General features: G+C 54.4%; 1 protein-coding gene across 6 annotated transcripts; it reads left to right on the forward strand.

Moving 5' to 3' along the window:
* PLEKHM2 (pleckstrin homology and RUN domain containing M2) lies at positions 1-27801 on the forward strand. 6 transcript variants are annotated; one of them, XM_075520575.1, is made up of 21 exons: positions 1-418; positions 12515-12621; positions 12777-12886; positions 13833-13932; positions 14484-14571; positions 15069-15255; positions 16887-17015; positions 17397-17456; positions 20124-20358; positions 21519-22298; positions 22561-22630; positions 22718-22808; positions 23138-23202; positions 23553-23641; positions 24199-24331; positions 24419-24609; positions 24905-24970; positions 25468-25627; positions 25859-26038; positions 26123-26239; positions 26623-27801. In XM_075520575.1, the coding sequence occupies exons 1-21, from the start codon at positions 359-361 to the stop codon at positions 26758-26760; spliced, it is 3156 nt and encodes a 1051-aa protein (XP_075376690.1). In that variant the 5' UTR covers positions 1-358; the 3' UTR covers positions 26761-27801. The 6 variants fall into 6 exon arrangements, with proteins under 6 accessions (XP_075376690.1, XP_075376694.1, XP_075376688.1 ...); XM_075520573.1 differs by lacking the exon at positions 1-418 and adding an exon at positions 10814-10876; XM_075520579.1 differs by lacking the exon at positions 16887-17015 and having other exon boundaries at positions 38-418.
* Positions 27802-27876: the final 75 nt, after the last annotated feature.

The following is a 27876-nucleotide window of genomic DNA, read 5'->3' on the forward strand; positions in this document are numbered from 1 at the left end:
TCCTGGCGGAGCGCGGCGCCCGTCACGAGTGCGGCTCGGCTCGGCTCGGCTCGGCTCGGCTCGGCTCGGCTCCGCTCCCCTCCCCTCCCCTCCCTCCTGCCCGCGGGGCCCCGTTCGCCTCCGCGCCCGCCGCGGGGGGCCCCGGCGCGGCCATGGCGCGCTGAGCGGCGGCGGAGGCCGCCACCCCGCAGCCGGCGGGCCGGGCCGGGGCCGGGCCGGGGCAGCCGGCAGGACGGAGCCGGCCGGCGGGGGGCGGCGGGGCGGCGAGCGGGCCCGGCGGGTGGGCCGGCACTCGGCCTCCGCCGGGCGGGTGCGGCGGCGGGCGGCGGTGGCGGCGGCAACGGCGGGCGGCGGCGCCATGGAGCCGGCGGAGGTGAAGGACCGCATCCTGGAGAACATCTCCCTCTCCGTCAAGAAGGTGGGCGGCGGGGGCCCCGGTGTTGGGCTGGGGTGGCCCTGGAGACACCCCCCCAGCTGTGACTGGGGCGTGGGGCTGGGGACCCCCCTCTGCCGGGGCTGTGGGGCTGGGGACAGCCCTGGGGACCCCCTCTGCAAGGGCTGTGGGCCTGAGGACAGCCCTAGGACAGCCCTGGGGACCCCTCAGTCCTGCGGTGTCCCTGGGGACGGCCTCTGCCTGAGGTGTGGGGCTGGGGGACACTCCTGGGGACCCCCCCAGACACACACCACAACCAGAGATGTGGGGCTGGGGGACAGTCCCTAGGGACCCCCCACCACCACCCAAGGTAGGGGGCTGGGGACAGCCCAGGGACACTGGGGAACTCTTTGGGACAGGAGTCTGGGGTCAAGGACACCCCACCCTCCCCTCTGCCAGAGGCAGGGGATTCCTCTGTGCCGGTTTGGGGATGTCCCTAGAGACCCCCTGTGCTGTGGATGTGAGGTTGGAGGCATCCTTTTTCCTGGTGCCATGGGACACCCCAGAGGCACCCCTGGGGGTGTGGGGTCACCCCCTGGCCCACCCTGCCCAAGGGACACTGCCAGGGTCACCCCCAGGAACCTCTGCCTCTGCTGGTTGGGATATACTGGGGTTCCCCCCTGGGGTGCCCCCTTTTCAAAGGATTTCTTTCTCCTGCAGACAGGACTGGGGGGATCCTGGTGGGATCCTTTTTCCTGGGGCTGTACGGTCGGGGCGTCTGGATGAGTCCAGCGTGAAACCCTCTTTCTAGAGGTCCTCCCTCCAGGCAGGCGTACGCCCTGGGTTGGCCATGCCCTGGTCTGAGCCCTCAAAATGAGGGCTCTGAAGGCGTGTCCTGTCATACCTCATCTCTCACCTTGTCCTTCTGCTTGCCCCTCCTTTCTCCTTGCCCCTCAGCATCTGCCGCCAGTGAGAGCATTCCTTAAAGCCCATCCCTTTGGTGGGGAGCGTGTGCTTGCTGGCACGAAGCGGACCAGGACGCTGGAGTCAGTTTGGGGTGGTCACAGGAGTGAGTTGTAAGGACATGCTGGAAGTTTTGGGTTGGGCCACATGTCCTGCCTGGTCCACATGTGAGCTCCAGCCGTGTTTGAGAAAGAACACGAGCTCTGTTTGAGGAGGTAAAGGGAGTCTTGTTCCAGTTTTCATCCCAAGTTTTGGGGGAAAGGAGGCTTTCTGGACTCACTGATATTTCTCCAGTTAATGAGTTTCCGCTGCCTTATGGAATAGGAGTTTTCCTGTAGTCTGCAATGTGTCCTGACACAGATTCATCCATGAAAGCTTGTGTTACGAAGACCATCACGAGTGAATTCCCAGCACTGTTAAAGAAGGGGTGGCCTGGCATTGCCTCTGGAATGTAGGATGGATGTGCAAGCCCCTCCCAGCCTTTCTCTTTTCTTCCATGGGTGACCCTGTCCTCTGGTCTCTCACCTTTCTGTCCTCTAAAAATTAAGGATAATTTTTTATCTACCTGGAAATCAACGGATGTTCAGCCTGCTCCAAGCTCTGTTATGATGCTCTACAGTGCTGACCTAGCTGCCTCAGTTTCCCCATACGTGTAAGGATATACTACTTCCCACACAGGATTCGTTGGACATAATTTATTTGCATTTGGAAAATCCTTGGGGATCTCTGTTGGAAATGCTATAAAATCAACATGGTGGTTTTAATTATTATCGTACTTGAACAGGACTCATCAACTACAGCTCTGCCAACGCACCTCTGCCTAGACCTGCCTCAACCTCTGCCAACTCCTGTCTTGGTCTAATGGTGAAGAGGGATTTGGGGGTTTTTCAATGCTGCCCCTTTTGCTTTCCTGCTCAGTTCAGAGTGAGAAAGCTCAGGGAAATGTAGGAACCTACGTGAGACTTCAGGCTGACAGACTTACTTATACTATCCCAGTGAAACCAAACTCAACCACATGGCGAAAGTCCAGCGCTGACACACCCCTGCTTTTTACCCCTGGGATGCAGTTCTCCTTCCTCAGGGACGTTGCTCCCCTTCAGCTACGGAGCTGCTAATTTTTCCCAACGTATTCCTGTCTGAATTCAGCCCTCGAGTCCCTGATATTTCTCTTTTTCTCTGTGGGAAGAGTAAGGTAGTAGGTTAGGGGAGCAGGTATACCCTTCCTGCGCCCTGGCTGCGCACTGGGAAATCCTGCTCTCGTTCATCCTCCTCTCCTTACCTCTGGGTCTGTCTTGAGTAACTCCTCATCGCTGGGATTGTGTCATGAGGCATGGAGGACTTTTCCAAGTATCTCACCTCTGATTTCAAAAGCTTCCTAACTGTGTAGGTAGCTCGCTCCTTACCTTCGCCATCGTTGCAGGTTTGAGTTGTAGAGCGGAGGGTTTGGATGTGGCTGCGGTGATGTACACACCTCTCCACACCACTTTTCAGCCAGATGATGATAGGTTTTCTTTTCTCAGCTTCAGACCCAAAGAGGAGTTTGTGGACTCTCAGCAGTCCGTGGACTGCAAGTCAGATGTTATTTTAGAAGACAGCCAGGACTAAACCCCACCTCGAGACTGGGCAAACTGGGACAAACCACCACTGAAGGCTGAGGTACCTGGTTACGATGTCAGGCTTTGAGTAGCAGCAGCAGCAGAAATGCCTTATTTTCACTGAGTGGCACAGGGAAAACCATCCAGACGCTTGTCACCTTCCCTCTGCATCAGATGGGGAAGGCAACGAGCAGCAGCACAGCCTTGGACAGGGTTTGTGCCATGGAGACTCGTGGCTGTGACTTTACCTGGCTGTGACTTCAGTTTCTGCAGCGTGCTTCTGAATTTCAGGAGTGGGAGGTCAGATCACAAGCAGTGAGTAAATTCTGTACAAATCAACAGCACAAAAAGTGCTTCAATTCCAAGTGAATCCCTCAAGCCTCAGTGAACAGGAGTGTTTCGCTCTTATTTTCCTAGAAATATATGAGGGATGGAACACAGCTAGAAAAGGTAGGGATGCAAACCTGCTTGGAGAGGGTAATTACAAACCTGTGGGTTTCTCTGTGTGATACCCAAGTGCCAGATCTGGACTGTTCACATTCTTCACCCGTATCTGAGATCAGCGGTAGCTTTGCCATTGACTGCAGAGGTGTGAGATCAGGCCTCGACTGCAGAGAGGGAGGCAGAACATCTAATTTAGACACCCAATAAATTGTCCCCTGCAGCTGGAGAGATGTCAAGAGGCTGCTGCTCTTGGTGGCTTCAGGAGAGGCTGGGAGAGCTCAGCAGTAGCAAGTTGGGTCCCTGCTTCAATGCCAGCACACATCCAAGGGAATTGTGAGCATGGTGTTGATTTCCCATCTACAGCTTGTCCTCTCTGTCCTCCTTGGGAGATATAAATTAATTCAGAGGGCAATGCTTTCTGCTCCGATTACGTGGACAGTGTGATGCCACGCAGCTCGTTGCTTCTGTCTTGTGACCGTTTCTTTTCCCCTTTCCCATCCAGTGTTCCCTCACCCTGCTTTCTGCTGAGGGCTGTGCTCCAGCACAAATTACTGTGCAAATTGATGCCTAACCCTTGGTTTTTTTTTTTTTTTAAAAGAATTAGGGCTTTATTGAGGCAGAAAGCTGGAGATGGGCATGTTATGGCTCAGTGTGCATTCACCGCTTTTTGTGCATCCTCTCCCAGTGGGGTGCAGACCCTTGTTCACTCAAGCGCTTGTTTTCTTCTAGGAGAGATTACTGTGCGTGGCAGCAGTGGGATGAGAGCTGGCTCCAGTTGGACTCTTGCCGTGATAAGCACGCTAGAAATGCCAACGGCTTCATGTCCACCCTTGGCCAACCATCTCCTGGTAGCTAAGAGTTATCACAGGTGACCTGGTCCATGCTGAAGCATAGATGTTTTGTATTCTCTTGTTGGATTTCCATGCCCTCCTGGACATGGCAGTGCGTTAAGGAGAGACTTATTGCTGTCCTGCTTGTGATTAGGTGGTGAAAATGCAAAGTCCTTAAACAGTGCTCATTGTTGGCAATTCCAGGAGCTAAACTTAAAATCAGAAAAGAAATCAGAATCCAAGATTTTGGAGCTCTTCTTTGTTTTTCAGGCTTTCCTACTGGCTTTGAAGGACACACATTCCCATGAACTCTAGAGCAGCTGATTCTTGGTGCATGTCAATCAGGTGGAGCGATGTTTTTTGCTGATGTTGCAGGAGTTCTTGCCAAAAGCTCTGGCTCTACTCCGTTTATGCATGACTTTGGGAAGGTTTCCACTTCCCCCACAGTGAATTAATGCTGTGCCTTTTCTGCTTGTCCCCGGATCAGAGTTTCAGCCCTGTAGCATTGAAATGTCTTTGCAGTCCCATGGGATCCTTGAGCTCTGCCTTGCAGTGTCTCTGCCTCTCCTGCACGGCAAGGGAGGGTAGGTTTGGGGGTGGCTTAGTGCCCCCATGTCCTGGAGAGGAACAAGTAGCGCTGGAGTGGAGCATCCCTCCTCAAACCAGATAGGGAACGTGCTCATCTCCAGCAGGGTGGATTTATTTAGCCCAGCTGCCGTGACACAGAGGTAGCAATTCTGGAGACGTGAAAATAGCCAAATAGCGACTTGTCTTCTGCTTCCTGTTGAGGGGCACCTCACTGGCTCTAAGACCACAGGGGGTTTTATATCTGCCAGGGTATTTCCTCTCGCTCATCTTTGATCCAGGCCACATCCGCTGTTGCTGTGGGGAGCACGCAGCAGGGATCGACGTTGGTACACGTACACCGCTCCCCTTGGCAGTCCTGGCATGCCCCTTCGCCATGTGTACCAGGTTTGCCAGACTGCCAGAAGTCCATGGCTGAAGCTAGCAGCAATCTCACAGAGCTCGTAAGTCGGCTGTGAAGACACAAGGGTCGCTCAGGTGCTTTAAGAAGTCTGCGAATGCCTCCAGCTCCGACACTACATATTTTGGAGGTCTTTAAGGCTTTGCCACTGTTTGATGAGTGAACAAAGCCATTTGCTGTGGTTCTGCAGCCTTACTTGAGTATTTCAAGGTTCATCTCTTTTGAAACTCCTAATGCTGCATGCTGACACAGGCCTGGTGATGATACGAGGTTCATCATCTGCAGTTGCCAAGGGGATTGGATTCTGTGGGTACCTAAACTGTTGTTGTCTCTTTATACCCAGAGGAGGGGTTTCTCAAAACCAGCTCTGGATCTGCTGGTGGACAAGGCTATGATAGCCTTTTGGGGAGCAAAAAATCCTGTTTGTTGTCCTACCGCTAGCACAAAGCATTTTTCTGGGAGAGCAGTTGGTTTAGGAGGATGAATTGCAGCAGTGGGTTTTGTACAAGGAGCTGAGGCAATGCCTCTGAGCCTCTCTGCCTCTGATTGCACAATTCCAGCTGCTGTTGAGCGATTTCAGCTTTCCCCACTTCTGATGTCCTGGTCCAAGAGGGGAAACCGAAATAACTGCGAGCCAGAGGCTTGGTTGACGGGGAGAGAGTCAAAGCCAGCATGTGAGTAAGCAGCAGCTATCTGGGAGAGCAGCACCGTTACCAAGACTTGCAGGGCACAAGCACCCTGCACTCGCTTGTTTTGGCGCGTTTACCAACGAGACTTGTTTTTTCCTTCCCATGAAATCTGTTTTTTCTGTTGTGCCGAACATGTGACCTTTCCGTCTGCCTTCGGTGAGCACAGGGATCCTGTTCCACAAGCAGCCAGCTCCATGCCTGTCCCATGCTCCGTGCGCTCTGCTCGCTGTGACAGAGGAACGGGATGCTCCCTGCGACTTTCAAGCAAGTGTCACCGCTGGAAAAAATCCTGTCCTTGGCTGAGCCATGCACAGGTCCAGCCTGCTGCAAGGTTTGCTGCTCAGAAATAGTGAAGGAAAGCCCTGGAAAAGCCTTCAGGGTGTCGGAGCTGAGAAGCGTACGTGTCCTAGGAGGTGACAACCTCGCAGGCGCTGGATTGCAAATGATTCAAAGCTCTGCTTTTCCAGCCACAGAGCATCTTTGCTGTGGGTTTCAGCTTCACCTGTTTCAGGCTCTTGTCTCTGCAGGTCACAAACACACTCTGTTTCTCTCTGGGCTGCTCCAGCGTCACTTGTGGTGCCTTCAACGTGCTGGTGGGCCGAGCATGCTGATTTATTTCATAAGGAAAACCACAAGACCCAAGCGAGGCATACCGAGTGCGGGATGGGGAGCTGGGTGCTGAGGCCGGTGCTGGTTTGGAAGCTGCTTGTAAGAAATGTTGAGTCAGATCATGTATGCAACCTCCAAAATGTCTTGCTGGAGATGAAGTTTTAGGGCTTTGTGTTACACAAGTGTACAAGAGAGAATAACACGCCTGCCTTGAAATTCAGCCTGCTTTTATGGGTGGTATGGAAGACTAGGAGTTTTCCAGGCGGAGTAGTTCAGCCTCCTCTTTATCCATTTGCCATTGACTGTTGGGACTCCCCTGAGCAGGTATGAGAGTGCCGGTTCTTATGTGTCTGTCCTGTGCCTTCCCACTGCCTCTCCCCTTGGAGTTGAGCTGCCATCACTTGCTTGGGACAAGGTTGGTCACCTGCCACCTTTTTTGGGTGCTCCCTGGAGCTCCAGGCTTGCTCCTGAGGGTGCTCAGCTCTGGGTACAGCCCCAGACTGAGTGCCAAGACCCAGATCTTAATCAGCATTTTTTTAATCACATTGTTAAACAGCTTTGCAAGCTGTGTTCACAGGAAACCATATGGGTTTGCTCTTGCTGCAGAGGGTTATTCTGGCTGTGCAGTCTGGTGGGTAACATGCCACCATCCTTGTCCAGTCGTGCAGCGTGGTGGAAAAGCAGGTGCTGGGAGCAGGCTTGGGAAGGGGTTTGGGTCTAGCAAAGGGTTTGCACCTCCAGCTGCCTGCCTGGATGGCTCATGAAATACTGCCCTCAAAGAAAACCACCTACTTGATAGCTTGGATAAAGTGTCTTTCCAGCCACTGGGGAAGATGGTGAGACGACAGGAATTGAGGCAGAAAAAAGGCTGCCGCAGTTTCTGCTATGTTTTGGCTGTCCGCTTGCTGCTTTGTGGTACTGCTTTTGTTTGCATTCCTGCAGCTGGGGAAAACCCCTCACCAGTCCGTGTGTTGTGGGTGGGAAAGCAGATTTCAAAGCGCCTCTCGCCTTTCCCATGCAGCAAGTGCTGTGGTTAGGGAGCCGGAGGAATGCAAAGAGTGCCCAATTGGGCTATTTGCTTTTCTTTCACTATGTTTGTCCTGCCAGGGAAATACCAAGCAGAACAAGGGAAATGAACTTGGTGTTGGAAAGCTGCTAGTGAAACATCTGCGGGCCAGAAATTACGGAGGGGAGATGGAGACTTGGTTGGGTTGCGGCCAGCCGTGAACAGGTCAGGAGACTGTATTTCAGTATTTCAATAAGGTTGTAGAAATACTAGAGAGATTTCAAAGGAGAGCCACAAGAATGATTAGGTTTGGAGAATGGACTTTACAATGTGGCTGCCTGATTGTTTTTTGGCATCTCTTGCAACACAGGAGCTTTGCAAATAGGCCTGGAGAGCTTCACGCTCATTGAGAACGGGTACAATTAGTAGGCTACAAAATTGTGCAAGGAATATCCTTTCTCGTGCATGCCCGAGTGGGGTGTGGTGTATCACTGCAAAAAAAAAAAAAAAAATCAACCTGTGATTGATAAACAGCAGTTAAATCCAATTTCTCCTCAATGGGGACAAGGTGCGATTGTTAGGAGCGCAAACCCCATGTTCCCCTCAGTGCAAACCCGCTCTCTGTCTCCTTTGGACAAACGCCCTTCTGCTCTGCTTTCTTCTCAAGTGTGTTTAACTCGCCAGCCTCGAGCGTTTGGGCTTTTGTAACCAGTTCGCTGAAGCAGGTTTTGTCCCGTGCTGTTGCAACACCGGTGCTCGGACCCAGCTGGGGCTGCAGAGTGGTCTCAGTGAATGGCGGGGATGCCTTCTGTATGCCGACGGCTCTTATTTTGGCTGCAGGAATGTCTATAAATAGCCTTGGGTCAGGGCTCGAGGTGTTTGCTGTGCTCCACATGAGTCCCCTGTCCAAGCCAGCCTTCAACCCTTCCTTCTGGTTTTGGAGCACAGAGGAGACAAAGGGAAGAGCATCTCTCCGGAAAACCCCGAGATGACCAATGTCACTTTCAGTTAATGCTTTTTAACCTTATTGCTTGCCTCCTTCCTGATTTTCCCCGGCTCCAGCCCGACTCGCTGCCCAGGTATGTCAGGGAGCTGCTTTATGGATGCTTCATAAAGTTTGGTCACCACCTCCCAAACAGGTCCGTCTGCCACGCTGTGATTAGGGAGAGGTTGGTTTCAAATTATTCATTTGTGTGTTATGGCGATTTACAGGACAGAAGTAAACACTCCATATAAATGCCATGTTTTCAGGGCAGTGCCACATCACTGCACGATGTGGGTTGGATGTGTGTGCTGCACGATCAGGGTCAGATGCTAGGACCATCCATGGTCTGTGTCTCTGCCCCAAGATGCTTGAGGTCTTAATTCCTACAGATTTTGGGCAAGGTTGATCTTGGAGCAAGCCAGCAGGCCTTTGGGAAATGATGCAACTGGATTTTGTTCCCCAACTGGGAAAGCTATTTCACCGTACCTTTCCTCCGTGTGTCTCTTCACCCTTTTTCCCAAGCCGAAAATGCCTCCCCATCAGCTTTTGCAAGTCGCAGCCTTTCGCCACCCTCGCTGTAGGGATGACTCCACCCAGGAGATCCCAAGGCTTGTTCTGTCTTGTTTCCTCCTTGGAAATGTGGTAGCTCGGCAGGGATTCGCTTGATCTCTCCTGCTGATCTCTTTTTGGGGCTTGCTGTCCTCCAGCAAGCCATCCACGTCCTTTTCTCGGGGCTGTGAGCAGTTGGCCCTGTTTATTTTGGAGGGATGCTGGAAACGGCACCGTCCCTGGATGCAGCACCATCCCTTGACGCAGCACCATCCGGGGAACGTGGCAGCACATCTTTGTGCCTGCGAGTAGGAGCGAGCCCTTGGTGCGCTTCCCTGTGACCGACGGCTCCTAAAATGCTGTGACTCGGAGCACCCGAACCCAAATCCAAAACTGCTGAGCAAGCATTTCCTGTGAGCAGGGTCCCACGTGCCCAGGGCTGGCATGACCCCATGACTCTGAGCAACGCAGTCACACCAGCTCATCCTCTGGCTCCTGACGTTGCAGAGGGGCATACTTGAGCCTTTTGGGGTAGGTTTGCTCTGGACATCGCTATGGGGCTGGGTTTTCCAGCAGGCTCCCCAGGAAGGGGGTGCAATGCAGGGGTAGCTGGTTTGTGCGGTGCAGGAGGCTGCATGCTCCTTGAAGAGCAGCTGAAAGTAACACCAAGCCTTAATATAACGCAGAATGAGCCCTTCAAAACCTAGATCCCTTCATGGGGGGAAGATTTTGCTTTTCTAGGGAAGAGAAATCTGGTTTTCAGAAATTCCCTGGTGCTTCTTGATGTTCGGAGATGCTGAGATGAGACAACCACTGTTTGTTAACGGTTTGCATCCTCTGGTGATGGGAGCAGGTCAGTCTGTGTAGCAACAGAGAGGGTTGGGAGCTGTGAACTGCCTGCAGGAAGGACTGTAACAAAGATCTGAGTTATTTTTGGAGAAGGAAGGAAAGAAAAAAGAGGAAATGCTTCTATTTGCTCATCTCTTTTGCTGCCCAAGCTTGGAGTCTCCCTGTCATGGGGAATTCCTCCAGTTGGTGGCACAGACAGACTCCAAGTTCCCTCCAAGATGACCTCCCCAAGCTGTGTGTGCAGAGCTGGCTGCGTGGCTCCTTGTCTTTAGTGGTAAGCTAATGGAGTGCCTGATGTATTTTTGTTTCCCCCTAGCTGTCCCTCACAGCTGCATTTCCTCAAGCCAGCGCCGACCCAGCAGAAACACCCAGGACAGGAACCCTCCTCCGAGGGTACCCCAGCTCTCTGCAGAGGCAACAGCCTGGTTGGGACAAGCCGGGAATTTCTGCCTTCAAATCCTGGCTCGTGTCCTGTATGGCAGGGGCTTTGCTTCCTGCCTCAGTTTCCCCAAAAATGGGATCTTTTAGTGAGCTCCAGACAGCTCTTGGGGAACATCCCCCATGGCTCCATCTGTCCATTGCCAGAGTGATACAGCTCTAAATTATGATTTTTTTTCTTCCTCTAGTGTCCTCGCTGCAGGATTGAGCTTTAAACACTGGCTGCAGGTAGCTCCTGAAATAGTTCTTGAATAGTGGAATTTTAGGGCATTCTTCTCCCTGCTTGGGTCTGGGCTGCCTATTAATAGTGTAAATCTTCTGGGACAACTTCTTCCCAAAAACGGGTAAGAGCTGCTGAGCTGAAATGCTTCGGGTCTCACCAGGGTGTTGTGAAAAAGTCTGTGCATTGCTGGTGGTTTTGCAAACAAAATGTTATTGTGTATTTCCTTCCCCAGGGGATTTACCTTCTGGACTAGACGGGACAGGGACAGGCTGAACTGCACTGTCGATCGGATGAGGGAATTTGGCTGCGATTATTCCGGCTCAGCAGTTCTTTCCCACGTAAGGGCTGGGACCTGCTCTGTGCAGGAACACGCCTGTCTCTCCCATCTTACCTAAGAGCTCCAGAGAGAGTCAAGGTCTTCAAGCCAGGAGGGTGCTGGAGCTAGATGTATTCATGTTTTTAAGAGGGTTGTGGGGAACAGTTCCCCAGGCACTGTGAGGTGTTCTCTGTCCCCTTGATAACTTCTCCATCAACACTGGATGATTTTCTGAAGGAGCTTCCCTGGCTATAGTAATAATTCAGGAGGAGAAACCAGTTTCTGGGGACAAGTCAGACTCGACAAGCACAATACCATCAAGTTTTTGGTTTTTAAATCGACCGTCTAACTGGTGAGGTTTGGCAAAGACGTATTGGGTCACCAAAATAATGTACGTGTGGGTGATGCGTTGTCGTGGCTCAGCTGAACCGTGCTCAATTGTCACCAGCCAGAGCAAATAAACGTGGCGTATACAGCTGAGATTACATCCTGGGCAAGTAATCTCCCTGCCTGAATGCCAAGTATGTGCAAGACAGGGACCTAAATAGATCTGTAAGCTCCAGGGGCAGGAGGAGGCCGGTGGGTCAGCTGGGAAGGGATATAGATTTGGGTGTAAGGGGATTTCTAGGATTTCTAGCAAGTGATTTTGCAGAAGCAGAAAAGCAATTTACGCTGTGTCGAGCCTCCAGGGCTGCTGTCAGCAGAGCACGGGGCCAGTGCTGACTTCAGAGCTAACTTTGCAGCTGCAAACGGGTTAACCGAGGATGACTCAAGCTGTCCTGATTTTTGAGAGAGCGGCAGCTACGTGACGTGATGCGTTGTAGCAACGTAGCCTCACCCCAGCAGAGGCAAATGACTCGAGATTAGTTGAGCTGCCTTTGTCCCATATGCACGTGCCTCCGTCCGTATCTGTGCTGCCCTCTGCACCCTCTGAGTCCCCGCTGCTGTGCAGCCAGGCAATCCGTACCAGCCTGTGTTTGAAAGTCTGGGGCAGCTCTCAGCTGCCTGGCATCAATACCCAGCATCGCAGCGGTCACTCGAGCCGCCTGTAACAAGAAAACCTCTGTCTCTTCCCGGGATGCTGAAACTGCGCTGAGATTTCACAGATTTAGCACAGAGCGCGCGTGCTGCAAGAATGAAGCTCCTGGACTCGGAGCATCTTTTATACCTGGAAGCAACGTCTCTCCCCAACTAGGGTTTCCCCTGGCAAGACCCTGAGACCAAGGAGAGGACTCGTCCATGGCAGAGCCAGAAACAGAGCCCTGATTTATTTCTGTTCTGAACCGCTTTGCGATGGCTGCAGCGCTGCAGAGGAACGACCAAAACCCCGCTGTAGTGTTAGCTGTAAAGGAGGGGGCCGTGCAGCTCAGCCCGCCTGCTCAACAAACAGGGGAAGTTGGTTGTGCAGCCGCAGCCACGCTGCTGGCATGTCTGAAAAGGGCACGAATCTTTGTGGGTGAGGTTTTCCCTATGAGTTACTGCCTTTAGGATACTCTTAAGACCAATTGCTACACCCCGTAAGTAACCTGCATCAAGATTTAGCAAGCTGAGAGATTAAAAAAGCTATTTAATGCTGGCGGTGAGTGTGTTGGCATCTCCATCTGCTTCCTCAGTGGGCTGTAGAAGGGCATTTCAGCCATCCCATCTCTTCTTTTTGCAGCTGCAGAGCTACTTTGCTGCTTGTGAAGACGAGACACCGGCCATCAGAAACCATGACAAGGTCCTGCAGCGGCTCTGTGAACATCTGGACCATGCTCTGCTCTATGGGTAAGTGTGGAGCCTGCTTCTGGACTGCTGGGATGCTTTTCACCATGCTTTGCCTAGCGTGTAGCCTCAGCATGGGGAAGCCATCTAGGCAGTAATTGGGATGGAAATAACGAAGCCCTTGCTTAACCTTCCTCTGGGCTTCTTTCTTCTTCCAGCCTGCAAGATCTTTCCTTGGGCTATTGGGTGCTGGTCGTTCACTTCACCCGTCGGGAAGCCATCAAACAGATAGAAGTGCTTCAACATGTGGCTACCAATCTGGGACGCAGTGAGTATTCGCAGACGCTGTCCCGGCTCTGAGGGCAAACCTCGGTTTGGGGACGTCTGGCAGGAGGCCCAGGCAGGTTGTGCTGGCTGCGTGTTCGAGGGCTGGGGCTGCAGGCAGATTGAGGGAGCCAGCAGGCAGCTCCCCGCTGAGTCCGGGTCGCTTTACTCAGGCCGAGGAGGTGGGAGTCCTGCTGTAACTGCACGACGGCTCTAGAAATAATTGCACTGTGTCTCAGGATCGGGTGTTGGGTCAGAGATGTAGCCCTGCTTCTGCTGCTGTGAAACCAAAGCAATCTGCTGGGCCATGCCCTCGGGAGGGGTTTCTGGCAGATGGGAGGCATCACCTCTCACCCCAGAAGGTCTCACTGTAGCTGTCGTTTGCCCGATGCTGCTTCTCCCCTGCTGCGAGTTGTCTGTAGCGGAAGTTTGGGACCATTGAGGCCGCTTTTGACGCAGGACAGTGCCCAGAGACCTCCTCTCTGCCTCTCTCCAACACCCTTCATCTCCCAAGCCCCATACCGGTGAGAGCGGAGCTGAGCACAGACTCCACCATCACCTCTCTCTGCACCAGAATTTGTGTAATATCTCGAATTGCACCTGCGTTGATTTAGAGCGATTCTCCCTCTGTCTCTCCTGTTTCCTGATCCCTGCTGGAAATGCCAGCAGGGCTCCCATCTCGCTGGAGAGGCACAGTTGTGTGTCTGCTTCTCAACTGGCTACCACACAGTGTCTTATTCTTATTCCCGCTCTGAATCACGAATCTACCCCTTCATCTCCTGCTGACATTGGTCCCCGTAGATTTCCCCAACGGTCAGTTGCTCCCCTGAAATGATACAAATGTGAATGAACGATCTGATGTGTTTTAAATGATTCGTGTTTATTTCCAGGCTTGCTTCACTTCTCAGGCGTTTCCCCATAGATAAATCTCTCTGGTGCTTTCTTTTCAGGCCGGGCATGGCTGTACCTAGCCCTCAACGAAAACTCCTTGGAGAGCTATTTGAGGCTGTTCCAGGAGAACCTAAGCCTGCTGCACAAGTACTACGTCAAGTGAGTATCCCAGCTCGTTCTCATTTGGGCACTGGTTGCCGTTCCTTCTTGTCAGAAGCAAGCCCTAATTTGTCAGTGGGGAACAAGCAGTTGATTAGGGTCTGACCTTTCCTTATAGGTTTTGCAGAGGTTTTGCATGATTAATCTAAAGGTCCCAGATGTGGACGCACTGTCCTGTGTAAGAGGGCCTGCAAGCCTCTCTCCTAGCCACTGCTTTTACTCCCAGTCCCAGATGGACCCTTTTATATTCTTCCATGTTTTCGAAGAAGCTGCTGAGCTCTTGTCCAGGGACACAGCTCTGGTGGACGCCTGGAAATCTGGCTGTAGCTCAGTTCAGGGACAGCACATAGTGGATGTGCACCTGCTCTGAGCCACATATTACCTTTAAGCTCTGCTATTGCTCTTAGGAAGAGGAAAACAGCAGGCTCACAGCTCTGAGGCTGTTTATGCAGCAGCTCAGAGACACACCACCAAGAAAACAGAAGGGCGCTTGTAGCTATTTCTTCTCTTTCCCGCATCTCTAAAGCTCTTCTGTTTTATCCATGCTGCAGGAATGCCCTGGTTTGCAGTCACGATCATCTGACCTTGTTCTTAACGCTGGTGTCCGGGCTGGAGTTCATCCGCTTTGACTTGGATCTGGTGAGCGTTTTATCTGTTTGTCTTGGCTGTGGGAGAGCGGGTATGTCGAGCAGGGGGAGTCCTGGGTGTCACAGGTCCCACCGCTTGCTCTAGGGTGTACCTTCTTGTTGGTCTTCAGCTGAAAACGTGAAGCTGCCACTTTTAGGAAAGGCTCTAGGCTGGGGTCTTTAGAGATCCAGCAATGGGATTTATTCCTATTGCTCTGCACGGTTCAGAAGAGGAACGAGGCAGGTGTGAGGAAGCCAGCTGCGGGGCAGATTGATGGGATAAAGGACTTGAGCTCTGCAAGCGCGGTATGAAATGCTGGCGTCCCTCCAGGTAAACACAAAGCCACTGGCTAACCCTTGGTGTCGCAGTGGAGCTGCTGGGTTTCCTCTGAAAGGCGGCAGAAGTGGACAGTCAGAGGACGTTCAAGGACAGACCCATCATCTCGACTGTGCTAATAACTGTGTGCGGTGTCTCAGAGCCTGACTCACCCCACGCTCTCTTCTCTGCAGGATGCTCCTTACCTGGATCTGGCCCCATACATGCCAGATTACTACAAACCTCAGTACCTGCTAGACTTTGAGGACCGCCTGCCCAGCTCCGTGCATGGCTCGGACAGCCTGTCCCTCAACTCCTTCAACTCGGTCACCTCCACCAACCTGGAATGGGACGACAGTGCCATCGCTCCATCCAGTGAAGGTCAGTGTTTTTTTGGAGACGGGTGCGGTCAGGGCTGCATGCTCCCACACCTCCTTCAGCTGAGCTGCTGCACCGGACAAGATACTTAATGAGGTAGCAAATGATAGACTGGAAGAGACCAAAACAAGACACCCAGCAATTAGGCTGTGAGTCTCTCCCGTCTTGCCTTGGGAGGTGCTGGGATTTAAGCTGCGGACAGCCCCTTTGCCTCGGACCAGGAGAGAAGGACTTCCCGTGGTAGTCACCTCGGGCCATGTTTCCATCCTGGGGGGTGTATTTTAGCAAGCACTGGAGAAATCTCCCCATGGAGTGAAAATCGTGTCTGTATCTGAACGTGGCTTCCAGTTCAGAGCAGGTATGCAGGGCTGCAGAGGACCTTTTTAACTGCTTGTTTTGCAGTCCAGAGATCCAAATGCGCTGGAAGTGGTGGGGAATAGTTTTCAGAGTCTTTTCTCTATGTCTGCAGTCTGAGGGAAAGGCAGCCAGTGGTCTCAGAGGTGCTGGTTTTTCCTCTTTATACATCTTAACTTCAGCAGCCTATAAGTTGTCGTGCTCACCCCCTTATCCCTATCGGAGAGGGCTGGGTGGTGTTCCTGATGAACTGAGAAGACATGTACCTTTTGCCTGCCCCCTTAACCTGCTTCGGGCTGGAGCAGGGAGCTCTTATGCTGCATGAAGCATGTTCACATGAAGGAGCAGCTCTGCTGCTGCTGTTCCTAATCCAAAATACATTAGCCCTGTTCCTTTTTTGATGTCAGTTTGAACAAAGCGAGATCAGGGGATTCTGGAGTAGATGGGGTGATGCGTGCCATTAATTGGATGCAGTGAATTCAGGACTGAGTCCGCATATGGATGGGTTCCCTCCGAGACAAAGGTCTGCCAGTTGCCTTTTATGTGCAAGATAGAAACTGCAGACATTAAAGATGCTGAGAAGGAACAGTGCAGGAAGCAAGATGCAGATGTGGGGATGGGCGTTAGCATCATTTTAGCAAAGGGCTTTGAAGCACAGCACTGTTTTGGGCTCACCTACAACATCTGCGCTCGCGCTGTAAGCATGAAAGGGTTTGCTTTCAGGGACTGGCCAAACCTCCAGCATCCAGGTAAGTTGGAGACAGCACGAGGAGCCTAGCAGTAAGTCACAGGAGGAAGCTCTTCTGTCCCCAGAGGTTTGGCATAAGCAGCTGTTTCAGTGCATGCTGCATCCCCTGGGCTTGTATTCCTGTTCCTCTCTCAGCAGAACGTGTCTTGGTGCCAGCACATCTCCTGCCTGTCCCCATTGACTGGGCAAGGGGTGTCACTTGGGTTTGGCTACGCTCTCTGGCCCATCTGCTGGATGGAAGCTTAATGCTCAAGAGAAGAGGGGTTTGGAGTCGAGATCCAGGACATTTTGGAGCTCGATTTTGGTTTTAGCATCTTCGCAAGCTATTCTGTGTGTCTAGGCAGTGGTTGTGATCTGTGTCTCAGTTTCCCCATGTGCAGAGGGGTTTGGTGCTGATGTAGAAATGCCATCCCCTGTTGCAGGACCAGGACGGTGGAAGTGTTGGACCCCTGGAGGGCAGCCATTGCTGCTGTTCCTCCGGCATGGAGGAATTTAACTTCAATAACTATTTCACTGCTCGTCATTTCAACAGGAGCATCTCGCTACCCTGGGAGTGTAGGTGGAGCTGGGGATTTTAGGATGAGAGGACAAGTTTTTCCCTTTAATCAGACCCCTGGCTTTGCAAACATTAATGAGTCGAACATCACAGTATCTATGGGAGGTAAGTGTGAAGTGGGGAAACTGAGGCACGGAGCAATTAAATTGGTTCACAAAGGGGATCCCTGATTAGGTACATGCCACCGACAGTTTTTCTGGTTTAGCTTTCCAGCGGCTTGCATAATGGGGCCTTCATCCTTCTCTGGTCCCATTGTAGCTCCCATAACGCAAACGTCCCGCAGGAACAACCGTTAGTGCAGCTGGTTTCCATTTGCATCCATGTTCCCTAACTATTTTCTCATGCATTTCAGATACCAGTGGAAGATTGTTTTGTTTCTCTCCTTTCCCATCTCCCTCCCCAAATCCCCTTCACGCTCTCCCCTGTCCCCCCTCCCTCCCCACTACTTGTATTTCTAATCCTGAGTTTTATCCCTCGTTTTTGTAGATTATGATTTTGGAGATGTCTTTCCAGCAATGCAGACCATGCCCAGCAGAGACTGGGAAGGTGGGACATACTCATCTGTTACAACATTTTGTTTTTCTCTCTGCATTGCTGCCACTTGAAGCTTGCTGCATGCTCCCTGGTTCATTTCTTTAATGAGCAACCACCACATCTTGATGGAATTCAGTAGAGGCAGAAAGGAGTGGAAAAGATCCCCCAAGGTGGGAGGTTGTGTGTCTCACCTGTAAGACGACGTGCAAAGCTTTCCCCAGCTCCTGGCGTATGCAGGCACGCTCACCTGGCCATATATGCTGGAGCAGAGGGTTGTTTTCCTGCCTCCGACGATGCCTCCGTGTCTTCTAGGCGTGTCTGCCCCAGCGCTCGGCGTAGCAGACTTGAGGCTGGAGTTTCGAGTGCGGTTCTGTGGCTGCTCGATACGTTACGGCCTGTGTTGATAAAGGAGCCTTTATACCACGTTACAAAAGAAAAGCTGCAAAATCGCCCCCGCCACGGAGCTGGCAGGCAGGGATCAGCAGCCGTCCAAAATGAGCGTGACCGTGCCAGCTGACCCTACGCCGTAGATTTCCTCTTTGGGGTAAAGCCTGCAGGGTGCTGATTGAAAAACTGATCCACCTTCATTGATTTCCTGAAAGCCCTGGAAAACAGCTGAATTAATTGTGCTTTCTTTAATTTTGGGCCTTTTGCAGGGATTAATTTGGGAGGTTTTGTTTTCCTTGGACCCTGCTCTCCTGTATCAAAACATCTCTCCCGAAGCCACACCATCCAGCACATCACTGTGCTCAGTTTGGGTCACTACACTTCTTTCTTTTTATTTTACCACTCTTAAAACCAACTTGTCGGCTATGTCTGGCCTTTGTGGTCAAGAGCATGTGCCCATTTTAGAGGAACTTGTTCTCCTTCCTCCACATGCAGTCCCTCTGTGTATCCTTTGCGTGTCACAGGAGTAGGAGACCTCTCTGCTTTACCCCCAGAGGAAATACACCCACGCTCTGTCCTCTGCAGCTAAAAGCTGGATGGAGCCTTGGGTCCGAATTGCCTTGACCGGTACCGCCTGAATATTTGGGGAAATTCTGCCTGAATTCCATGTGGATGGCTCTTGGGCTCTAACACGCTCCCTCTCATCTTCTTTCTTACCCCACATGCAGGGATGCTCACAGAGATGGTTTAACGTGTCCCTGAAGCTTGAGCGTACACCTAGAGGGCACAAACCACGTTTCCAAACCCAACACCCAGCGAGCAGCTTAACCGTGGGTGTTGGGTGCAGGCTGGGAGAAGCCAAGGGATGCTGGGGACAGATCCCTCCGGCTTTCGGAGGCGTGCACGGCTCCCGTGTGCAGGTCCCGGTTGCAAAGCGGTGCCAGCGTGATCCGCTGCTGCTCTGGGCTGGGTTACTGTGTGCTGAGTGAACCTTGGCCATAGCAAAGTTTTCATCGTAACCCCCTGCCAGGTTAGCTTACTGATGCCTTCCTTGCTGTTTGTACACACAGCAAGAGGTTAAGAAAGTTAGGGCAGTTCCCCGTTTTCAGCAAATGCATTTTGGGATAAAATTCTGTATTTTGGACAAAGATTGTTTTGTCTCAACAGAACCAGGGTTTAGGCAAAAGAAGTGACGTTCATTTTGGTGATACAGGCTAGAAGCCTGGGGCTGAAATAGCTTTTAAATGTTTTATTTTCCCTTTAATGTAGACATTAAAAATCTACCTGATTTACTTCCCTTGATAGAGTTCACACCCTCCACGCTGCGGGGCAGGCGTTTCAGCAGGAGCAAAGCAGCGTTTTGAAATCAGCCGTCACAAAACTGCCTTTATTAGATTTTTATAAGAGGTTTCATTTTCCTACTCAAAACCTACGCCCCTGAATCAGTCTGCCAGGGCTGTGGTTTCCTTCGGAAGGGGTTTCCCTGCCTAGCAAGAGGTTTCTAGCTGGCTTTGGAAATGAAGGGTGCTGGAGAAGAGAAGGGCATGGGTAACCTTCCTTTAACCGTGACTTTGTGGACGGATAACTCCGAGCATGACTCCTGTAGCCCTTCTCCACTGCTCCTTTTCCCTCTGAAGACTAACATGGTCCAAGCCGGTTGTACTGTGACCTGTCTGTGCAGCCTGCTGTCCTCGGACCCCGGTGAATGCTATGTCCCCCCTCCACGACACTTCCAGCCCCCTGTGTGTGTGTCATGCAAGCGGAGAAAAGCAGCTGGCTCCGTAAGGATCGCTGCTCTACGGGCTGGCTCCATTTCTGCCCTTCTAGCCGAGCAAGCATCTTCCTAAGACCCAGTCGCAGGGGAGAAGAAGCAATGCAGGGCAGCAGCCTCTTTAGCTCACTGTCATCTTGCTAAGGAGCACCGTGGCCCCCAGACCCCTCAAGTTCCTTCCCAAGGACGCTACCTCTACTTCTTAATCTGGCTGCCGGCTCCTGGGTGACCGAGCTGTTATTTCCAGGCGTTGTCTAAATTGCAGCAGGTGCAAAATGCAGAGCGATGCCGGGTCACGCGCTGGTCTCTCTGTCCCTCCTCGCAAAAAGCCTGCTGCCTGCAGCAATCTCTGAAGCTAAGCTGGTCCGACAGCGCTCTGTCGGTGCCCGGGATGGTGTCACTGCGAGCAGTATGGTGACCATGTAGTGCCCTGAGCCCCCAGCACGCAGCTTTGCTTGATTTGACTTGATCCAGGTGCCCGAGCTGACATTAATCCTGCTCTTCCCTTGTTGTTTTTGCAGATGGAGACCTCACAGACACGCTCAGCTGCCCACGCTCCACCGCCTCGGAGGCAAACGGCAGCAAGGCCTCTGTGAAGAGCCCAACGCAGCGGTACAACCCCTTCAACGAGGAGAGAGCCGACGTGCCGTCCTCCACCGAGACCACGCCGGTGCACACAGCTTCCCAGGAGAAAGCAGAAGCCACCCCTGAAGGAACGGACCAGTCCGAGAGCTGCACGGAGCTGGAGGTGATCAGGTAGGGACAGAGCTGCCTGGCCTGGAAACATGCCCCTGAGTGTCATCTGTCACCAAAGGGTGACCATGTGCCACCCCTTCTAGCCCAACAGAGACAGCATCTGTGGTATAGCCTTTATACAATCATGAGAGAGTGGTTTTGTACCTCCAGACATCAACTGATGCTCTGCAGGTGTCAACAGAGCTGGTCCCTTGGGTCTGTAGAGCCACAGGCTGGCTCGACTGACCTTTGCCAACAGTCCATATTGGAGAGCTCAGAGGAAGCCCTGAGCTTTTGTTTGAAGCTTTCTCCAGCTGGTGGCAGGTTTGCAGCAACTCCGGGTCTCAGATCTTCTCTCTCGTCCTTCCTCTTGTTTGTCAATGAGCTGTGGCTAAACCTGTTGAGGGAGATGCCTCTGCAGACCTGCTGGCCTGTGTTTGACTCCTGCAGAGGAGATCCCCAGGGGTCCCTTGGAGTCCTTAAACCCAGACAAAGAGCTCAAAGCTCTGTCTGCTCACACCCAGGGATGGGGGCACCCCAAAACCAGCCCAGCAGGCCTGTGCTTTGTTCTCGCGCCCTGTTTTTCTTGGGAGGAGCAGAGGAGCTGGGTTGCATCGCACCCCGCTCTCCAGCAGACACACGGGAAGGGGAGCACCGTGCTCGCTTCCCAAACAAGGGTGACCTGGCAGCAGTTTGGGTGCCATGGGAGGCCCGAACACTTCTGCAGCCAGCACCCCAGTGTGCTGGAGCGGGCTCCAGCCTGCATCTCCCTCTTCTGGCAGCTGAGGACACAGCATTCCCCTGTCCTCTTCCCTTCTCCATTCCCAGCATCTTGGTCTTGGACAGGGATTTCTCCTACGTCACTTTAGCTCCACATCCATTTGTCATCCCCTTCGCAGCCAAAGGAAGCCCAAGATGCTGCGTCCAGCAGCCGATGCTTCTTTTCTTTTTTGGATAGGGAGGAAACAGTGTCCATGCCCTGCTTTTCTTGTGACAGCTGGCGTGGAGACAGGGGCTTTATGTGACCGCACATTGAGAGATGTTCTTGATTTAAGGATTTCTCTGCAACAGGGAAAATTGCAAAGGAAAGTTGTTGGGGAAAGGGTGGGACCCCTCTCTATATTGCAAAAGTCTAAGCAGGCACAGATGAGTGACATCTCCATTGCTCTCTCACCATGCAGGTTAGCCAAGAAGAAGAAAACAGGCAAGAAGAAGAAAGCGAAGCCCGAGGAGCTGGTGAACACCCCTGCGCCCATAGTGCCCGAGACCCAGCAGGCCAGCGGAGACAGCGGTGTGAACGGGCTGAGTGACAGAGAAGACGCGCAGAGAGATGATGGTCCCGCTGCCCCGGCTGGTGAGCCAAGCCCGAGCGGGCAGGAGGACGGTCGCGAGCGCTCTGCCCTCAGCCAGCTGTCTTTACGTATCCCCGAGATGAAGGACACATCCATGGACAGTGTGGGGCAGCCGCTGAGCAAGGTGATGGACAGGCTGAACGGGCAGCTGGACCCCGGTGGCTGGAACGCCCCCCTTGAGCCCCCCGGGCAGTCCTTTCGGACTGGCACGCCAGGGGAGACCCCGGATGGATCGTCCTCTGGCGACTTTAGTGAGAGGATTTCAGCCCCCATGGACTTCTACCGCTTTACCGTCGAGAGTCCAAACGCTGCTGCACCAGGTGGTGGCCACCATGACGCTCCAGGGCCTGGCCAACCGCCACATGTTTCTGGTGGCCCTGAGGCTCCTGAAGAAGAAGCAAGCAGAGAGGGAGAAGCAGTTGGGGCAGTAGAGGAGTCTGAAGGGGCGAGTGACGAACCCCAAGCTGGCCAGACAGAAACCACCAACCCCCAGGCTCTCCGTGAGCCGAAGAAGGAGCAGCCCAGCCCTTCCCTGAGCAGCGCCGAGGACTCTGGTGTGGAGGAAGGGCAGGGCAGCCCTTCGGAGCTGACCCATCCCTCCGAGTTCAGGTGAGGCTGGGTTTGCTCAGCAGGGAGAGCATCTTCCAAACAACCTTGAGCTCAAGCTGTCGCTTTTCCCTTTGTCCTCGGTTTGGGGGGCAAAGCCCGTCCTCTTCCAGGATGAAGATGAGCACAGGGGGTCAGGAGGAGAAGGTCGGGGGGGGCCAACAGGTGCCCAAATCATGGACAAGTTCAGTAAGGAAGGGGAGTGCCCTTTCTGGACTCACCCGGCCCCACGTCTATGTCCATCCTTTACTGTGTCTCTTCACAGGGTGGATAACAACCATCTCCTCCTGCTGATGATCCATGTCTTTCGGGAGAACGAGGAACAGTTGTTCAGGGTAAGGTGGTCACCATCGATCTCCCGCGAAGGACTGGCTCTGTGCCTGCATCAGCCGCAGGCTGAGAGCTCTTTTCTCTCCACGCAGATGATCCGAATGAGCACCGGGCACATGGAGGGGAACCTGCAGCTGATCTACGTCCTGCTGACAGATTGCTACGTGTACCTGATCCGGAAAGGTATCCTGTCCCGACAGCCTCTGTGCTCAGCCGCAGGGAGGGAGGCTTGCTTCATCCGTGGCTTGTCCATAAATTAGGGCACCACCGCTCACTACCTTCACTGCCAGCTCCTGCCATTTCCCTCGTGTCCCCCAGAGCAGTGGCGGTCACAGTAGGGAGCTCAGGTTGACTTGTCCCCAAGAAGCCCTGGGACACGTGCCCCGCGGCTCCGTGCTGCCTGGGACATGGCTTGGTTTGCAGGTCTGTCGCTGCTGCTGCGCTGCGGCCCAGATCCGGGCAGCGCTGGGGTCCTTGGCCCCCCTTCACGTGGCTCTTTGTGTCTGTGCCAGGGGCAGCGGAGAAGCCATACATGGTGGAGGAGGCCGTTTCCTATAATGAGCTAGACTACATTTCGGTGAGTGCAGCCTGGGTTGGGTCAGCCCTGTTGGGGGGAGCAGGAGGCGAGTGGGGGGGTCGGTCCTCATCTCTCCGGCCGCAGGGGTGTCAGGAGCATCACGGTGGGGTGCTTCTGTGGGGCTCTGTATCCCCAGGGAGCGTTTTGGCCAGTGAATCTTTGAGACTGGGAGAGTTAGAAGTGATCCCCCCTCAAATGCCACTTCTGCTGGTGCCCAGCTTGCTCATATCTTCACATGGGCAGCAGAGCAACCACTGACCTTCTCCCCTGGGGCCAGAAGCCAGGTTCAGCCCTGCTTCACCACCCCTCGTCCCCCGCCTGGCTTCCCTAACCGGTCGTATGTGGCACAGGTTGGGCTGGATCAGCAGACGGTGACTCTGGTGTGCACCAATCGGAGGAAGCAGTTCCTGCTCGACACCGCGGACGTGGCTCTCACCGAGTAAGCAGGGACCGGGTGGTGAACCATGGTGCTTTCCTCCCGGGGTGCGGGACCTGTGGCCGGCACCTTGGACTCCTGGCGTGACCTGGGGAACGCAAGAGACTCCGGTGACAGCCCTTCACGACAAAGTCCTGCGACCAGAGGAGGTTTGGGGTTTGGTTTGATGCCCTCAGCTAAACCCTGCAGGCACTGGGCGATGCAGACTGCGTATCCTTTGTGTCACTTGGGATGAGTAGGGATGAGGTCTTGAGTTTCAAGGCGCGTCCCCAGGGCTCTCTGCGTGTTGCCAGCTCAGGGAGGTGGCCTCTTTAGGGCCTGGATGGTCATACTGGCATCTGTGTTGGGATGGGTGTCCATCTCCCAGTCTCACCCATCTCCTTCCTGGAGCTCAGACTTTGCAACCCCGTCGCCTTTGGTCTGTAGGTTGATTTCGAGACCCTTTGGTATGGAAGACCAGAGGCCCACGTTGAAGGGAAGCCTCTTCGGCATGAGAGCGCATGAGGGAGGAGAGGGGCTGTTTGTCCTGGCCTCATCAGAGATCTCTGTCTCCCTCTCAGGTTTTTCCTGGTCTCCTTGAAGTCAGCCATGATCAAAGGGTGCCGGGAGCCCCCGTACCCCAGTATCCTCACGGATGCCACCATGGAGAAACTGGCACTCGCAAAGTTTGTGGCCCAGGAGTCCAAGTGTGAGGTGAGTTTGGATATCGCGGCCATCGCCACACGTGGCAGAGGCTCAGGGAAATTCCCTCCCGTTGACTTCTCCACCTGATTCTCGCAGGCCTGCAACGTGGTTGTGCGTTTCTACGGTCTCGTTCACTGGGAAGACCCCATGGACGAGGCTCTGGGACCTGCCAGCAATAGCTACACCTCTGCCGAAAACGCAGTCACCAAGGACGGCATCCTGCACTACAAGGCGGGGACCTCCTACCTGGGCAAAGAGCAGTGGAAGACCTGCTTCGTGGTGCTCAGGTGGGCACCGGGGCTGTGGGCCGGGACTGGGGTCAGCCAGGGCTCGTCGGAGAAGGCGCTGGGACCAGTTTGCTGCCCAGGAGCTGCTTGGGAGATGGAGAGGGACACATCTTGTCACCTGGGCGGCTAAAGCTGTCAGTTGTGGCTGCCCAGCAGCAGGAACGCAAGCCCACGGGACTGCGTGGGTGGAGGGCAGGGCAGGAGTGGCTGTGGGACCGAAGGCAGAGGGTGTTTGTGCAGTTGCCGGAGCCGAGCCGACTCTAGTTACCACCTCTCTCATCTTCCCAAACGGCAGCAACGGGATCTTGTACCAGTACCCAGACCGCACGGACGTCACCCCTCTGCTCTCCATCAACATGGGGTAAGCGGCTGGTAGGATGTAGCGCCCAGATTCGGCGGGGATCTGGGGATCAGGAGCTCCTTGGGATGTTCAGGGAGGTGTTTCAGGGCAAATCACGGTCTAGTCCATGCCGCCGGACTCCCCGCTTGCTCCTGGCTGAGTGCAGGTGCCCATTTGCTTTGGCTCCGGTGCGCGTAGCTGGAGATGGGCTCGTTTCCTCCTGGTTTTTGCGTGCCGAGCCCACCCTTTGATGGGGAGTTGGCCTCTGAAGGGCTGACCTACCCCTCCAAGAGCCACGCTGGGCGACCTCCACAAACCCACCGTGCTCGGCTCCAGCTCTACCACGTTGTGCAGAGACAGGGCGCCTTGGAGCTACGGCTGGGGATGTCACAGATGGGAAACGAGTGCTTGTGGGGAAAAGGGGTGACGTGCAGCGCAGGGAGGGCAGACGGAGGCTGTTTTCAGGCTAGCGCTGGCCGGTCCGTCCTGCTGATCTCCATCCTCCCCCTCTCTCCCAGTGGCGAGCAGTGCGGGGGATGCCGGCGCTCCAACACCACCGACCGGCCCCACTCCTTCCAGGTGATCCTGACGGACCGGCCCTCCCTGGAGCTGAGTGCTGAGAACGAGGAAGACATGGCGGACTGGATGCAGTACTTCTGCCAGGCTGTCTCCAAAGGGGTGAGCTGGGGACAGGCCCCCAAACGCGGGTGCGTTGCCCCCCTCCTTCGCCCAGAGCCCTTTGGGGCACAGCCCCGCCGGCACGGAGCTGCTGACGGGAGCGGGGATGTCTGGCAGGGATGGAGCAGGCCGTTTTCTCCCGAGCCAGGAGGGCTTCCCCATGGGGCACCCCATGGAGATGGGGCTCCTTCATGCCAGATTTTAACCCCCCCCTTTCCCCACCCCGTGCAGGTGATCCCCCAAGGTGTTGCCCCTACGCCGTGCATCCCCTGCTGCCTCGTGCTGACAGACGAGAAGGCTTTCACCTGCCACGAGGACTGCCAGACAAGCTTCTTCCGCTCGCTGGGCACCGTGGAGCTGACAGACATCACCGCCGTCTCCACAGAGGCTGGCAAGGAGTACTGTATCTTGGTGAGCATGCTGCTTCGGGGCCGGAGGGCCCAGGGCTGGGCAAGGACCGCGGTGGTAACGCCCGGCCTCTCTCTTGACGTTTAGGAGTTTGCTCAGGACCGCAAGCAGTTCCTGCCCCCCTGGGTCCTCTATTTTAGTTGCACTACAGAACTGGAGAGGTTCCTCTCGGCGCTGAACGCCGCGTGGAGGAACATCTACCAGGTGAGCGTGCAAGGCTGCGTCACGCCCTTCCTCCGGCAAGGAAGGGTGAATGGGGCCGGCACCCTCCGAGGAAGGAGTGGGTGAATTTTTCTCGGCAGGGTGAACCCAGCTTTCCCCGCGAAGGGCAGGAGAGCCACGGAGCTCCTCCGTGTCCACGTAACCGTGGGATGTGGGATTCAGAGCTTGAGTCCCCTTTCCAGGCAGGCCATGAGCATCCAGGGCTGGGAAGGGGAGTGGGGAGGAACCTGGGTCAGCCCCCTCCCCCTCCATCACCCGTATTTGTGACGCAGGCAACCCTCCCGTCTGTTTCTGAGGTGGTTGTACAAGGGGGAGAAGCGGCTGCCGTTCATTCCCCTCCTGACTGCCCCACACGTGTGTTTCAGGTCGACCTCCTGCACAAGGCCATTCTGGACGTTGCCGTTAAGAAGAAATGCGAAGATGCCCAGAGCCTCATCGACAGCGCCTGGCAGCGCAGCGACAGCCTCTGCCGCGGGCGAGCGGAGCGGGACCCCTGGTGTTAACCCTGGCCGGGGAGGAAGGACGGCTGAGGGGGGCCTATTTTTGGAGAGCAGGGCCTGTATCCGGCTGCCCCGCAGCCAACCGGCACCCCAAACCCTCCTGCCATTGCTCCATCCCCACCAGGAACGTGCCTGCAGGTGTGGACCCCCCACCCCGTCCCCACCACGCTCTCCAGCAAGTCGGGGACGTCCAGCGTGTTTTGGGGAGCAACCGGACGCTTCACCACGCTGGAGGCGAGGCCGAGCTCGGCTGCTTTCCTCATACGGCCGTGCAGGCGAGCCCACGCCCTCCTCCTCATCCAGCTGCCATGGGGCAAAATACTTTGCCGTTCACGGAATAACGTCCCACTAGTAGCGAGGGAGAGGGTGGGAGCGGGGTGGGCTGGGGATGAGCATCCCCCATCGCGGCGGGGAGCGGGACTGAGGACTTGTTCATTTTAGAACAGGGTAGGGGCGTGGAGGTGGCGAGACGGGAACACTAAATCGCTACCGTGCATGTTTTCTCCTTGCTAATACAATCACCAAGTACGGCACCGCTTCGCCGCCTCCTTCTCCCAGCATCTCCGGGGGCCACGCGCCTCCAGACATCACAAAACCACTCCCCAGCCTGTCGCTGAGATTGGAGGGGAAGGAAGAAGGACCGGCGCCAAAAATTTGGCCTTGAATATCCCGGTGCGGTTGTAGGAGATCTTGGAAGCCAGTTTGAGGTTTGGACGCTGGCCCCATGTGCCGGGGGAGAGAAGAGATCGAGTCCCATGTTCTTCAGGTGTCCTAAGGGACGTTGTCACACGGCTGCCACCAAACGCGTCCTCATCTTCTCGGCTCGCTGCATCCGAGGCCAGCGAGGACCCGTCACCGCTTGCCCTCTACAGCGAGCCCTTTGGGGCACGACCCCAGCTTTTAAATAATAATAATCTGGAGACCTTCTCATGTAATATATGTTCACGGGGCCTTTTTCTGGGAGGAAACGTACGTGACTGAATCTATATGTATATACATCTGCTTTCTTTCCCCCTCCCCAAATAAATATTCATTGGTAACTCAGATCTGGCCCTAGGCCGTGCGTCCGGCTGAAAGTCCCGTGCCAGGGGCTGCTGTTCCTCCTCCCCCCGTGGTGTT

Source organism: Mycteria americana, chromosome 18 (genome assembly GCF_035582795.1).
Source record: "Mycteria americana isolate JAX WOST 10 ecotype Jacksonville Zoo and Gardens chromosome 18, USCA_MyAme_1.0, whole genome shotgun sequence".
NCBI lineage: Eukaryota > Metazoa > Chordata > Aves > Ciconiiformes > Ciconiidae > Mycteria > Mycteria americana.

What these genes read in the sequence shown, in the direction of transcription:
- PLEKHM2 (XM_075520575.1), top strand. Translation starts at nt 359, where the DNA reads ATGGAGCCGGCGGAGGTGAAGGACCGCATCCTGGAGAACATCTCCCTC. An exon ending in ATGAGCTAGACTACATTTCG is followed by an intron (nt 23,203 to 23,552) that starts GTGAGTGCAGCC and finishes TATGTGGCACAG; the next exon opens with GTTGGGCTGGATCAGCAGAC. An exon ending in CCCAGGAGTCCAAGTGTGAG is followed by an intron (nt 24,332 to 24,418) that starts GTGAGTTTGGAT and finishes TGATTCTCGCAG; the next exon opens with GCCTGCAACGTGGTTGTGCG.